The 15371-nt window shown below is 49.1% G+C and overlaps 1 protein-coding gene across 1 annotated transcript in view; it reads right to left on the bottom strand.

The window, feature by feature from the left end:
• Positions 1 to 15371, bottom strand: part of SLC4A5 (solute carrier family 4 member 5) — a 78970-nt gene that overhangs the window by 26195 nt on the left and 37404 nt on the right. The window contains exons 6-13 of the mRNA XM_090281535.1: positions 13535 to 13590; positions 10074 to 10231; positions 9540 to 9627; positions 8440 to 8594; positions 7874 to 8059; positions 6589 to 6763; positions 4564 to 4697; positions 3586 to 3857 (exon numbers count right to left, since the gene is read on the bottom strand). Of these exons, the coding sequence (XP_090137661.1) occupies positions 3586 to 3857; positions 4564 to 4697; positions 6589 to 6763; positions 7874 to 8059; positions 8440 to 8594; positions 9540 to 9627; positions 10074 to 10231; positions 13535 to 13590 (1224 nt within the window). The remainder of the gene's footprint in view (positions 1 to 3585; positions 3858 to 4563; positions 4698 to 6588; positions 6764 to 7873; positions 8060 to 8439; positions 8595 to 9539; positions 9628 to 10073; positions 10232 to 13534; positions 13591 to 15371) is intronic.

Here is a 15371-nt window from a genome sequence, read left to right on the forward strand (position 1 = left end):
TTTATTTTTAGAGAGAGAGGGTGGGAAGGAGAAAGAGAGGGAGAGAAACATCAATGTGTGGTTGCCTCTCACTCGCCCCCAGCTCGCCCCCAAACAGAGATCTGGCCTGCAACCCAGGCATGTGCCCTGACTGGGCATCAAACCAGCAACCCTTTGGTTCACAGGCCGGTGTTCAATCCACTGAGCCACACCAGCTAGGGCAGAAGTCTCCCCATTTAAAAGATGAGGTAACTGAGGCCCAGAGAAGTGAAGAACCTGTCCATCCATCCCCAAGGTCACACAGGTTGCACTTGGAGGAGCCATGATCCATCCCAGGCAGGCTGGTCCAGGGCCTATACGCCTCCCAGGTCCACACAGCGAACATCCTTCCCTGCCCTGCTCCTCTCTGCACATAGTTCCTTTCTCTCCTGCCTCATCCATATGTGCTATATTGGGGTTTTTTGTTTGTTTGTTTGTTTTGTTTTTGTTTTTTAGGTCAGCAGGGCCTGGAAGAACTCTTTGGCTTTGTTATTATCTTTGCTAATCTGCCCTTTGAGTACAAACTGAGGAAAACTAAACCCTGGTCCCAGCCTCAGCATCCCTAACTCTAAGTGGAGCACATGACAGTTCCCATCAGGGGTCATGAGAAGAGTTGAAAGGAACTGTGACCCACTCCCTGGGGGATGTGGCCATTTATTATAAAGGCAGGCCTTGTAGGGCCACCGGCTTCCTTTCCTCACACCATTGACCAAGAGAATGTGATGCACAATTAACAGTGGAGTAGAAAAGGCAGGCAAAGAAGCTGACTCAGGGCAACCCACACAAATTTTGCTCGAGGATTCCCAGCTAATGCCGGGCCTAGGGAGGTCGATTCCTTCCCACTGCCAAGCCTGTCACACCAGACATTCTTTTGTATCTTTTAGGTTTAGCGATTCTTTTATATTGAGAACTTTGTAGGATTTTTCTGAAAGCCACTTTGACATGAAGAAGGAAGAAATATAACATGGAAAATTCCAGAGAGTATCCAAGTATCAGAGATTTAAAAATTCTAGTGTTTGCAAATGGTACTCACTTGGGATTGAGAGCAGCCAAGTCAGTGTGTGCAGCATCCATAAATAGAATACAAATCAGTTACAATCGAAACAGGATTAAATTTAAAATGAGACTGTCTCAGAATGACAATGAGTGATAGTGTGCCAGAATCCGGCTGGGCTTTGCAGTAAAACTAGGAATACAGAACAATTAGTAACCAAGTAATCCATGGACTGGGGAAAAACCCTCCTCAGTTAGTGTCCCCCTCCCTAGTCTCCTAAATGTCTAGAACTTTTTCATATTCTCCTAATCAAAACCAACTTGTCCCAGGTCCAGTTTCTTCATTCTCTGTGAAGAAACTGAAAATTCAGTTTTACTAGGGTTAGTGACTAATAATGCCTTGGTATTAATTAATAGTTTAATGGAGCAATAGTTCTCACACTTAACCCTTTGAATGCCATGAGTAAGTAAAAATTTGGATCAACATGAGAAAAAATTATATCAATATATAACCTGAGGTACAAAAAAAGAGAACAAAACATAAAATACGAATTATTCCATTGTTATTTACATTTATAGCCATCGAAAAGAGTCGCTGGGCGTGATGCTGGCACTTTTGGGAAAATTTGTCAGTGTCGCTCACAGTGATGTTGGCACTCAAAAGGTTAAACATTCATCAGAAATACTCAAAAAGCTTGTTAATATGCAGCTGGCCCTACCCCAGACTTTCTGATTCAGCAAGTCTGGGAGGTAGGGCCCAAGAATTTGCATTTCTAACAAGTTCCTAGACAGTTCTGATGCTGCTGGTTAGGGGGCCACACTTTGAGAACCATGACAATAGCATGATCCAAATGGATGAGGCCACAGAGGCCCGTGGGCCACTACCTTACATGCTCCTGCTTCTTGGACTCCCTTAGATTTGTCGTTTTCTGTGGACATGTGATGCTCAGAATGGCCAAAGATCCACATATGACCCCAGAATTTGGACTGGTTCTCAAAGAGAGCAAGGTCGTATACTTCCAAAAGCTTTGTTTATGGGAATATTTCTGTTCAGTGCAATGAATCCACAAACCAGAAGGTCCAAGCAGCAACTGGGAGTGCCCTGATGGGGCCCAGGCTCAGAGTCGGGATTCTCTGGAGGAGAGGACAACAAGAGCCTGCAGATAGGATCTCCTAGATTCCTTGAGCAAGCAGCACGTCCCAGCTCAGGACAAAGAACAGCTTTACCTATCACTGGATTTTAATGGAATGCTAAAATATATGATAGAAAAAAAAAAAAAAGGAAAAAAGTTACAAAATCACTGTAGTGATGTAGGGAAAAAGGATATAACCACAACTACATGAGGTCAGGACATCTTTATCTCCACAGGCCTAAAGTAGGGAGCATAGTAATTGTGCAATAAATATTTTTGATTGACTTATGATATTTTTAAGTTGATAGTATTATTGAGGGGCTGAAAAACACACTATCTACTTATTTCTTCCAACCCAATTCGAAAACCTCACAAGAGTTCCATGAGACTGGCAAGGGCCATTCATGTCTCTTTTATAGTTAGGCAGACTAAGGTTTGATGTGACCTTGACTGGTCTCGAGACATTAGTTTGCTCTCTGTGTTTACAGCCTGGTGGTGGTCAGACATATACAGATGGGTCTCCGGCCCCTGCTCTGTAGCATTCTGGGCACTCTGGGCACTCTAGGCACACCTCACTGAAGGCTCTTTGGGACATGATTATGATTGTGGAGGAGGCCAGGGGTTCAGACTATAGGAAGCGCTAACTTTACAGGTGACAGTTTCTGGTTGGAAAGGAACCATAGGAGTGGCACTGAGCATTATCAGGTCAACCAGTTGGTTGATTCAGCTTCCTGTCCAAGGCAGGGATCCTTTCTTTTATAACACCTTTGACAGATGGACATCTACGTAGTGTCCAAGTAGCTTGAGGCACCCCATGGGACCCAATACCTCTCAGAGTGGAGGCTCCCACGACTGTAAGTTCTTCCCTGAATTCAGCAAGCACCTGGCTCCCTGGTTCTTGTTCTGCATCCTATAGTTACACAGGGTGAATCTGGCCCCCTGTAACATGAACTGTCCTTCCCTCACACCTCTCCAACATGCTGAATAACCCCAGGTTCTCCAACCATTCTTCAAATGACATGGCTGCCCCTTCATTGCTGAAGTCCCTATCTGTAGGCATGTTCATCCCTCTGGTGTAGTTTCACCTTATATACTAGGGAGAGCTCACAGTAACATGTTCTCAAGAAGCTGGGAGGCATTCCTGACAGGTGTGGTCTTCCCATCACCCCCCACTGAGGTAAAGCAGGACTTCTTCCCTTCCTGGGGTGTTCTTGCTCATTCCTGATTACAACCCTGGGCTCTGGTATCATGACCCTAATTAGAGCTATTGTACTTTCCCCTTGTTTTTCTTCCAAACACTGGTTTCAAAACTCTGCATCTGCTCCATTCGGACAGTGCGTGCCCTTCAAAGCAAGCTTACCCTCCTATGTTTGAGTAGAGACATGTGATGGGGGGAAGTGGGTGGGTGAAGGCCCAGGGCACCACTGGGGTTACCAGTCACCTGTGTCTGGAGCTGCACACTCGCATCTGTAGGTGGTGATGGAGTCAGGCTTAAAGTCCATGTTGATGGGGTAGTACCTGAAGGCACTGATCATCTTCTTGATGGCATCGTAGATGAAGATGAAGCTGATGAGGGTGGAGAAACCCTCCTCAGTGAAGCGGGTGATATACTTGATAATAAAGCTGGCATCTGCGGCCACCAAGATAAGGCATTGGACGGCTGAGTGTAGGCCAATCCAGAGGCGGAACTCCATGTAGTCCAGGCCATTGCCTCTGGAAGGCAGAGGAAAGTGGGGGGCCTCCAGTCCTGTGCTCTGGGCTGTGCTTGGCTCCCCAGGCACACCCTGAATGGCTCATTTGCCCCTCCTGTGGCACAGATGCCTCCCTGCCCCCAGGAACCACAAGTAGACTGGAGACAGGGACAATTCCAGGGTGGGATTGTCTGGTCTTTGAAAATTCTGAAAAAGGATCTCAGGAAGGTGTCAGGAAGGTGCTAAGACATCTATCTCAGTTCTCACAGTTTGCTAACAAACACCCCGAGTGAATGAAAAAACAAGGAATTTCAGACAGACAGAGCCGGGACAGGCCTTAGAAACAGCCTCATGTTGGAGATGAGACAGTTGAGCCTAGAGTAGGGACAGCAGCTGCCCGGGCCACCATGTAGCCTTCTGACCTCCAGCTCAAGGTTTTTCATACACTGCACTGGCTTCCAAGTCATAATTGCTCACAAGCAGAGTGGTGTAATTCTTCCTCTCATCTTGCCTGGATGTCTCCCTATCAGCTAGGCTCATATACACTAAGATGGCTTAAAGGCAGGGAGCCAGAGGGAACCCCCTCTGGCAGTTCTCCACAGAAGTAAAGACAGCAGTGGTGCTTCTTTGCCCCTGACCCCCTTTGTGGTCACTCCCCTGCCTGGGTGGGTCTCAGCAGAGTGCCCCAAGTGTGAGAGCAGGCACCGGGGCCACCAGGGAACACCTACTTGCTAAAGTCGAAGAGGAGCTTCTCAAAGATGAGGATGGGCCCTGTGCTGCTCAGGATGATGAGAGGCTGTCCCGAGAAGAGGCAGAACAAGGAGCCAGCCATGGCAGTGCCCAGGAAGCTCTCCATCACTCCCTGGGGGCAAAGGAATGTGAGGCTCCATGGAAGCAGGAGAAGGAGTCTCTTGGCACAAAATAGACCACAGTTACCTCACCGCCGGCCCGGGCCACAGTGCTCATCCTTTATTCCAGGCCCTCTGCTTCCCAAATTCTGCTTCCCATCTCCTACTCTGCAACCCCCATAATTGCCAGCATCACTCTCTCTAATTCCATTTAGATAAAGGTCTCATGTGACTCCCTTTTGGCACCCTAGGACCTAGAAAACAGGGCTGCCAATGGTTCTACTTGTCCCCGTGCCCATTCTACTCACAGAGGACAGCCCATTTATCTATCCAGTCATGTAGTCATTGAAGCATCTATTAGGTGCTTTTGGAGGTTAGGCCACTCATTCATTCAAAATTCATTAAGTGCCTAATATGTATGAGGTATTGTGCTAGATACTGGGGATGCATCAGTAGACAAGATAAAGCATTTTCAGTCTAGTGGGAGATATAGACAAGTAACCAGGCAATTTCCATACAGCAGAGTTTCTTAACCTCAGCACTACTGACATTTCAAGCTAGATAATTCTTTGCTGTGAGGGGGCTGTGCTGTGCATTGCAGAGTGTTTAGCAGCATCCCTGGCCCCTACCCACTAGATGCCGGTAGCAAGCCCTCCCAGTTGTGACAACACAAACCATCTCTAGATATTGCCCAGCGTCTCCTGGGGAGGGTGGGCATTCAAAATCATCCTTTGTCAAGAATCACTGCTAAGGAGTGTGTAAGGTGGGATAAGGTCGGGGTGCACACAGAAAGAGTGATGAGGTCAGGAAGGCCTCTCCAGAGGTAGATATGTGGAAGCTGATACCCAAAAATTGAGCAGGGAATTGACTAGGAAAAGAGGGCAAGTGCAACAATGAGAAAGTGTCCCAGGAAGAGGAAACAGTGTTTACAAAGGCTGGACATGGAGGAAGCATGCCTTGAAGAACTGAAAGAGGATTAGGATTGGTGGGAAACAGAATGCAGAATGAGTGAGGACAGGAATCTGAGAAAGGGAATCCTGGGAGATGAGGTATGAGAGGCAAGTAGGACCATGTCATGAGTGCCACTGGGGGATGCTGGACTTATGAGTTGATACGTGGATAGCTGGACAGACCATGTTGCCACTTACTGTGCTGGTGGAACTGCAGGTCTGGAGGGAAGATAATGAAATGGAAAGTAGGCTCTGTGAGTTTGGGACCTCAAGGGACAGTTATGTGGAGACACCCAGAGGCAGCTGGGTATTGGACCCACAGCTTAGGAAAGTGGTGTGGGCTGGAGATAGGCATTCATATCAATTCACCTGGGAAAAGTGGTCTTCACCTGAATGTTCAGGACTTTTTAATGGTTCTCTCTCAAGGGTCTCCTCCAGAGAAGACCATTGCTTAGAGCTCAAGCTAGAGTTTGCTGAGTAGATGTTTTTTCCCAGGGAGGCTTGTGTCATTGTCATGGTAACAGTGTACCATCTTTCTAAAAATGTCTTAACTCTGAGCTAAGAATTTAAGGTTGGTCTTAAAAAAATATATGCGAGAAGGCCACAATTAGCAACTCATTAATTGTGCTGATTAAGTTCACTTAAGCATCAGTGGGGAAAGTATCAAATAGAGCAGATGATTCCCCTTAAAAGTTTGATCTATTTACATCATCCTTAAATTTAGTCTTTAGTAACACAATTTAGTCTTAAATATTTTAATAAAGTTGGCTTGTTGCTAATTTTTTGAAGAGTAACAGATTATTAAAAGTGACAGTCTGAACCTGGATGGTAAATGAAACCCAAGACTTGACGTGGCCATTATGGGATGGAACTCCTTACCGCCAGCTGGTGGCAGCAGCTTTTACTGAGGTTTGCACTCAGGGCTCATGTCCCCAGCACACACATATACACACACCTGATAATTGTCAGTGGCATCCCCCAGAAGCCCGCCAAAGGTGATCGCGTTGGTGATGCAGCCAAGGTAGATGAACAGGATGGCAGAGATGGACTGAATGTGGAAGCCATCATAGAAATCACTTAGGAACCAAGGCAGCTTTCTCTTGACATCCAGACACAGGCCACCGAAGAACCTGCTTAAGACAGGACCAAGCGCTGCTTTCTCACCACAAACACCAGTGCAGGCGCAGGGCTATTTACAAGAGTCTGCAGAGTCTGGGCGGAGGAAGGGGACTGGACTAGGAGTGGGCGGGGGCAGGGATCTTTCCACCAGAACATTAAGACCAGGGAGGAATTCTTTCAGGACTGAAAGTCTGTGGTCAGCGCCCTCTCCACTGGGAAGGGTGGTTGAAGACAGCCTAGATGGGAGAGAGGAGGCCTGATGGGAATGTGCCCTGGGGTAGACCTATCATTCCAGGGGGAACAGAAATCCTGGGGTCCACAGACAGCCATTCTCCTCACATCCTTGATCTCCTGCTGGGCACCTGTGCTTGGTAAACACAGTTGTGTCCAAATTTAGGAGGCAGAGACATCCCTGATTATAACACAGCGTCATTGTGTCCTCCCAAAACGTATGTTGAAGTCTTAACCTCTGGTGCCTGTGAATGTGACCTTGTTTCAAAATAGGGCCTTGGTAAATGTAGTGAAATTAAGATGAGGTCATTAGGGTGGGCCTAGATTCAATGCGACTAATGTCCTCATGAGAGGAGGAAATCGTCATGTGAGGATGGAAACACAGGAAGAACACCATGGGACGACAGCAGAGACTGGAGTGGCTGCGAGCCAGGGAACACCGAGGACTGACAGCACCACCAGAAGCTAGGGAGATGTAAGGAAGGGTTCTACCTAGAGTCTCAGAGGGAGCACAACCCTGTTGACATTGTGATTTAATAACTTATAGCCTTCAGAACTGCAAGATAATAAATTTCTGTTGCTTAAGCCTCCTAGTAGGTGACACTTGGTTATGGGAGCCCCAGAAAACTAATAGAGGTAACTAAGGGTGTCTAGAGAGAAGTCTGGGTTCCCCACTCCTGTGCCGGGTCCTGCTCCCCTTCCCCAATGGGAAGCCTTTTGCTGGATGCAGGAGGGGCTTGTAGCATATGCGAAAGAAGAGAGTGCAATGGCCAGTCCCCATGGCATGGAGTGGGCACGCCAGGGAGAGGTGCGGGAGGTTCCTACAGGGGGGGTGGGAAGGGCACACGTCTAAAGGACTCTGGCATCACTGTCTGGCCTGGGGTGAGCACCTTCCTGTCCAGATAAGCTCTTCCCCAATTTTGTGCACGGCTGGCATCTCTCTGTCATCGCCGCTGTTCCCTCGGTTGCCCCCACCACCACCACTGCCACCTCCAGGGCCACCTCCTGCAGTCGTGCTGCCTCCTGCCACAGAGCCGTTCATCTGGCCTACCTCGGCCAGGGAGAACACGGATTTCCTGGAAGAAGAGGGACATGGTACAGTGTGGCTCCCAATCCTAGGAAGGCTTCAGCCCCTCCGGGACTGTCCCCAGAATACCTCTTACTTCTTCAATGAAAATCATAAAATATCTTAAAATACAGAGAAAGATTTAGGAAATGATGGAATCATATCCACACACAGGCCACCCAGATTCTATAGATGTTCAAATTCAGAAGCATATTTGCTTCTGATGCTTTTTAAAGAGAAATCAAATGAAACTGGAGGAAAAAGTATAAACCCACATATACTGACATCTTCCTTTTAAGTCCTCCCTCCCAAAAAAGAAAAGAAACAGCCAGACTTGAAGTTTCCTTTGTATCACGCCCCCTGTTGCCACCCCTCCATTCACACACCCACCTCTTGTCTGCAGAGGGCACCTTCTTGGGTGGCTCTATTCGGATATTTGGGTCCCATTCTCCAGGGGGAAGGACGATGACCTCATTCAGAAACTCATCAATACCAGCGATCAGATCATCCCGACTGCGGGCTTTGTAAGCCACGTCACTGAAGAGCTGGCAGCGAAGAGTCAGAGAAAGGTCAGTTCTCTGGCCAAAGTCCCCTTGTTACCCACCTCCTGGGAGCACACCACACAAAGTTTCAAAGAAAATCACTTTGAACCATTGCTCTCACTGCCAAATTGCTCTCAGTTTTTGAAAGAACAGTAGTTCAGCAGGTGAAATATGGTCCAATGGGAAACAGCAGCCTTGGGGGCAGATGGCCCCTCTTGTAGCTGAAGGCCAGGTCTCCATGCTCCAGGTGTCAGACTTTGGTTTAGTGACTTAACCTTTCTGCCTTCAGTTTTGCATAGAACAAGCTCATTGGAAAACCTGTGCAGAGCCCAGTCTGAGAAGCTCAGCTATTTCAAATCTGTTGATAACCTCCTAGCCCTTCATCCTTGGATGGTCAGGGTGCCTCATTCCACATCCTCTCCAGGGTGTTCTTTCTGACTTACACAACTGATTGGATCATGTGAGTGTGTAAAGTCCACTGAGCTCCCCATCACTCTGGGAACAGAATATGAACTCTCTGCTCCATCCACAAATTCTGTATGGTCTCTGACTCGCCTCTCTGTGTCCCATGCTGCACTCAAAGCTCTAACACTGAGCCTACATTGAACAACTTGCATCCAGCTTCTCTGTCTCTGAACCTTGGCCCCTGTTCCCTTGGTCTGGAATGCCTGCCTCCTAGACTCGTGCTGGGTCTACTTACCTCCTGCTCATCTGTAGCTTTAAAGTCCCTCAAGTGCGAAGGCTCCCCTGTTCCTGGATTATAGGTCTGTCTCTCCTACTCGGTTGATGCTCCTAAAGGGCAGTGACTATTCCCTCATTCTCATAATCCTCAGTACCCTACACACAGCCTGGCACACAGTGCCTATTGGATAAATGAATGAATGAAGGTACAGAGCCTGATTCTGGAGCCATGACATTCAGGGGCACACGTTTCTCGTTACCACTCACATCATCTACCATGAGGGTTGCAATGGCACGGCCAATTTCATTGTAGGACTTGGCTCTCCCACAAGGTCCCAACAGTATGAACAGAAATCTGCAAAGAAGATGAAGGAGGATGAGGAGGAGGAAAGTGAGAAGTAAAAACAGAAGCAGGTGAAGAGAAAGAGCCTCTGGCTCCAAACAGTGTCCATTCTTAATTTATTACCTGCCTGTAAACTCATCCCTTCCCTCTTTTGACTCCAATGTTTGTTTTGGAGAGATGTTTCCTCTCCCCTTCCACTGGCTGCCCCCTTGAGCATCCTCACCGTACTCCGGTGCCCCAGAGTCCACCCAACACCACCTCTCCCAGCAGCTGGCTCCTGCTTTAGAATGATTATTTCACATAAACTCTCTAAAACACTTGCCTAGTCAAGATTTCCCTCCCCAACCAATTCTTAATTGTCCTTCTAGGCTTTAGGGGTGTCTCCACCAGCACTGCATGCTGATTGCATGGACAGCTAGTCACCTGGGGACAGGTGTGCAGATTTCAATGACCCTCACCTGGTGGGGATGGGCACCTCAGTCACTCCTCCCAGCATGGCTGACTGGATGAGACGCACGAAGGCGATGAAGGGCTGGTCCAAGAAGTCCACCTCCCCCACGAGCACGTTGGAGGCTTCTGAGTCCTTGGGGATCTTCTTCATGAATTTGTTTTTCCGCTGGCCGAGGAGGGAAAAGGAGACTCCCATGGATACTCACATGCGGGGGTTTCAGCTCTCACTCCCTCACCGCCTTCAGCTTGCTGTAGAGGCCTAACTTTAAAAAGTTCTCCCAGACTTTCTCAAGAGACTCAAAGAAATACCCACCCTCCCCAATTCTGCAGATGAGGACACTCAAAGTGTGCTAATCCCAGGGACCAACTAAGCCTTTGTAGATGGAGAGGAATGGGCCATGACTTGATCCCTAATATGGTCTTTGATGGGTAAAAATTTTGCTCAACTCAAATGTGAGCTGAGGGGTCAGGGAAGAGAGCCCTGGTCTCATCCCCCAGCCTCTGCGGCTCAAGCAGAGGATTTCTTGACTCTTACACTCCAGCTTCCCACCCTTCCCTCTCTGCCTTCACCTTGGGTGGCTGCAGAAGGAATGGGTCCCCTTCTGATGGCCAGGGTAGATGCACTTTGTTTTCCCTTTGCCACCTGCTCCCTCACTGACAGGAACCCCTGGACCATGCCTCCAAGTCTGTAGGAGACTTCCAGACCCTCAAGTCACCCATATGGGACCTCCCAGGAAACTCATAGCTTCTGAGATTTTACAACTGAGACTGTCCAGGTGCCCTCTCACCTGTCTCTCTGGCTAGTGTCTGTTCAGGGCAGGAAAGTCAAATAGAGCAAGTGGCATCTGATGGGAGAGGTGCTAGAGACAAGCTCTTTTCCCAAACTTATCCCCACTGTCTGTGTTTCTGACATCATTCCTGGGGTAAGACACTGACTCCTCCTGAGTCCTCTTTTACGATAAAAATGCCCCAGGAATGGTCACATGCAAGCTCACATTTTATGATGCACTCATTTTTCAGATTGCTTTTCCTCTGGGCAGCAAAGAGATGGGCAAGACAGAGATAACTTTGTAGAGAGATGGTGGAGAGGAAGCACGTGGGAGGGCAGGACAGGTGGAAGTCCATAGTGGCCAACAAAGGTAGAAGGTGGAGGTGAACACTCCAGAGAGATCCTATGGATGCCACAAGTTTGCCACCCATTCCTCCTGGGTCTGTCTTGTGGGTACAGAAATGTCTGTTTCTCGTAAGCCCAGTGAAGGCACAGATTCTTTGTGTTACTTCCTATACCAAGGAGGGGTGGGTTGTGGGCATGCGCATGGCTAGCGGGCCCAGAGCTGTTTCCTGATTCTCTCACAGTGGGTGTGATACACCCTGGGCTGAGTGGCCTACCAGCAAGAAAAAAGGCACATGAGCAAGGGCTACACCCTTATAATCTTTTAAATCTAATAAAAAATTAAAATGCTCTACAACCACCCAGGCAACAGCTCAAAGGACTCTAATGCAGTGAGAACAAGCAAGGGCAACAGTTAAGGGAAGGCCAGAGTCCTCACAACCCCAAAAGTCCCTTTGTCCCAGCTGCAGTCAGCGGATTCATAAACAGTGCTCTTCGGGATGGAGGGCTTGGGGTGCCAGGGCAGTGGAGGCCTCCCTGCCCACTCTGTGCCCACAGCATCAGGCAGGGAGCAGGTCCAGGGGACAAGTGGAGAGGAGGGGTAACAGGCGTGCCCTGGAGAACAAGGCTTTGAAAACAACAAGGCTTTGGGGCAGCCCAACAAGCCCACTCATAATCCAGGAGAGGAGAGGGCTTGAGACGGGGCCGTGGTCCTCCCTTAAAGGTGGTGACACTTTTGGTAAGGAGCCCGGTCTGCGTGGTAACATCCCAGAATGGGCCATAGTGCTGTCTGGCCACCCTGGCTTGGCCATAGTCTGGACCTGGACCCTGCTGACCCCACTTCCTGAACCCATGGGGAGTCTGGTCCAGCTCTGTCAAGTGACTGCACACAACCCTGCTGTCTGAATCCACCCTCTGCTCCCTGGGAACCTGACAGACTGCCCAGGGCAGTCATGGAGCCATGACAAAAGAGTTGACTGAGCAACCATCTCTGGTCTTGGACCTAAAGAGTGCACACTGGCAGACAGACTGCTGTTCCCACAAGCCATTGCTGCTGCAAATACTAAGAAGCAGCAGGACCTGATCAGTTAGAAGAGCTGGCCCTTGGATGCTGGGCTCCAATTCCTAAATCAAGGCAGTATTGCCTGGTAAAGTAACAGCTAGTAATCTTAGCACCTAGACCTTTATTAAAATAGGTTGTGAATGACTTTGACTAGGCAGTGCTTCCTTAACATGGCTCCACTGTCTGTGTGCTTGACTGAACTCAAGTGGGGATCTCTAAATAATATCCCAGAATACCTGTTCCTCAGTCACTTCCAAATTAAGGGCTCTAGAGGCAGACTGCCTGGGTCAAATGATGGTTCTGCCCCACTTCAGCTGCATGAACTCGGGCATGTTATTTAACTGCTTTTAGCCTCATGTTCTCCTTAGTAGATTAAAGATGATAATACCTTCATGACACAGAAAATGCTTGGCGTTGTATGATGCCTGCAGCGTGTGGATTTTAAATGACAGTTGATGCTGTTATTATTGTTCATTTATTATTTTGGCCACCAAAGGGCTCTCAGGACACTGACATGAGGGACTGCTTTTGTTTTGCTTGCCACCAAACTTGGGGTTCCTTCAAGGCCAGGCCCTCACCCGAGCTCCTAAGAAGTCCTCACCAAATTTCAGGTTTCTTTCCTCACCTTTCTTCCTACCCTGGGGGCACAAGCAAGGGGACCATGAGGGCTTCTGCAGGGCTTGGAATTGAGGGAAGCTCCTCTGGGCTTCCTCTAGGGGTATAGTCACAGGGGTCCTGGGCTGTGGGCCTTAGAACATGGACTCAACTGTTTTCAGGATTCCAATCTCACCAAGAGGATCCCAGCCAAGCTGGTGGGAGATGGGAACTGGCTTCCTGCCAGCCCAGCCAAGGAGAAGACACTGTTGGGCAGTCCAGCTGATTTGCTATCACTGCTGTCCCCACAGGGAGGCCCCATCGCCAGTCTCTGTTAGCCCAGATCCCCACTCCATCTTTCAAGGCACTTGTGTGTCATACAGGAGGTAACACTCTGTGCTGGTCTCTCTCCAACAAATCCCAGGCTCAGAGACAGCTGGCACTTTACCTGACCATGCTTCTCTGACCCTCACTCGTCCCAGGGCCTGGCCCAGAGCCAGTACTTGAGGCTCAGTCAATACGCCTGAGTGATGGGGTGGGTGGAGTCACCAGGGCAGCCCAGAGTCCCAACCCTGTCCTTCCTGGAGACTTCCTCTCCTTCATGAGAGTGGAGTCCTGCCCATAGGGGCTCCCTGCCCATGAAACGGAAGGCTGAATCCTGCCCTGCCCTTCACTGCAGCCCAGTGCAGGGGCTTTACTACCTGGTCAGTGTTTGGGGTGCGAGAAATTTCATTCATGCTTCTGCTCTGGGCGTGACCTAGGAGAGAAGGGAAAAAAGGGTCCATCAGGAGAAGCCAAGCTCTCACAGGTCTTTTCCACTTGATCCTTGCACATAACTATCTGATCTTCATAACCAAGGGAAGAGCCTCCCTCCCCTAATCCCGCACCCACTTTGAACTAGCCTCCACTCTCTTTTCTCTTCAATGGCAGCTTTCTTTGTTTTTTAACATGCCTTCTTTTTTTTAATTCTTTTTTTAAAATCCTCACCCAAGGATATATGTTCATTGATTTTACACACAGAGAGAGGCAGGGGGTGGGGCGCGGGGGGAGAGAGAGACAAATGTGAGAGAGAAACATCTACTGGTTGTCTTTGTACATGACCCAACCAAGGAACAAACTCGCAACTTAGATGTGTGCCCTGACCGAGGATCAAACCTGCATCCTTTTGGTGTACAGGATGACACTCCAACCAATGAAGCCACTGGCCAGGGCACTGGCAGCTTCCTTAAGAGTTGCCAGACCTCAGGTTCTACTTCCTCCTTCTTACTCTTCAGTCTGCTGTATTCTCGTCTCTAACTTCCACCCCCATCCCTCCATCCTGGGCAGAGAACACCTTCCTGGGCAGAGACCAAGATGTCTGTTCTGTGCCAGGACTTGGGGGTGGGAAGGGCTACAAACACATTATCAGGTGAGGTCCTAGGTGTCACTAAGCTTGGACTTGGTTGGAGAGAAAAGATGAGTTTCACCTCCATCCTCCATGACCATGAACATCTTTAAAGATGGCTAGAGATTTGGGGTGAACTCCAGACTCTTCTTGCACCTCACCTGGGAAACAAAACTCACTGTCTTCCACCACATGACTCCCCCCACAGACCCTACTCCATGCAGTGCCCCTTCCTCCCATCTGCATGCAATCAGAGCAGAGATCGACATCCCCCCTTCTTCCTCATCTCCTTGTACTCCCCCCCCATCATCTCCCATCTTGACCTTCCCTCTCCGTTCTTGTTCTCACAGCCCCAAGGCAGGCCCAGTCTCTTGCTTCCAATCTCTTCCCCTTCTAGTTTATTCCTTCTCAAATAAAAATCTGACCATGGTCCTCCCCTGCTTAAAACTTCTCAGGGGTCCTCACCACACTCAGAATCAAGGCTGGGCCTTTTTGCAGGGCACAGAGGCCCCTTCAATGGGACCCTTTTTCTTGTAGTCCCTCCACTCCTGGTGAACCAAACTGCTGTGTTTTCCTGAATGCACAGCACCCTCCCCAGTGTATTCCCTTCACCTGCTGTTGTGTCATTGGCTTAGAACATACTTCTCCTTCCTGGAAAACTCCTATTTATTCTCAGGTGGGTGACCCCTTCCCGCTGAGCTTTCCCAGGTGCCACCTGGGTATGGGGCAGGTGCACACAGTGCTGCAGTCACTCATTCATGCCTTTTGTCCACATCCCCACCACTGCACCACAGGGCCACCTCAGACACAGTGAATAACTGAGTGGGAGGACTGTCCTGAAGACATTTGCTGCCTGCTGACTGCTGCCCCCTGGCATCATTGCGTGGAATAACTAAGTTCAGGGGGACTGAGAGGACCCCACGTCACTGAGAACAGAGGGAAAAGCCTGTGGCAAACTGCTACGGAGGCTCAGGCATGGGCCATGTCTCCTCTCAAATCATCCCTCAGGCCTGCTAGGGGCACAGCCCTGGGCTGTGCTTGTTTATATCTTGGCGTTTTAGTAAAAGTATTTAAAGGAAAGCAGGATTGCTATTTTTACCCTGCCTTTCCTTTTCATTTTCCACCTCCCCCTATCTCTTTGCCTCACAGCTCCC

This window comes from Furipterus horrens, unplaced genomic scaffold (genome assembly GCF_987537825.1).
Source record: "Furipterus horrens unplaced genomic scaffold, mFurHor1.1.pri manual_scaffold_6, whole genome shotgun sequence".
Classification (NCBI taxonomy): domain Eukaryota; kingdom Metazoa; phylum Chordata; class Mammalia; order Chiroptera; family Furipteridae; genus Furipterus; species Furipterus horrens.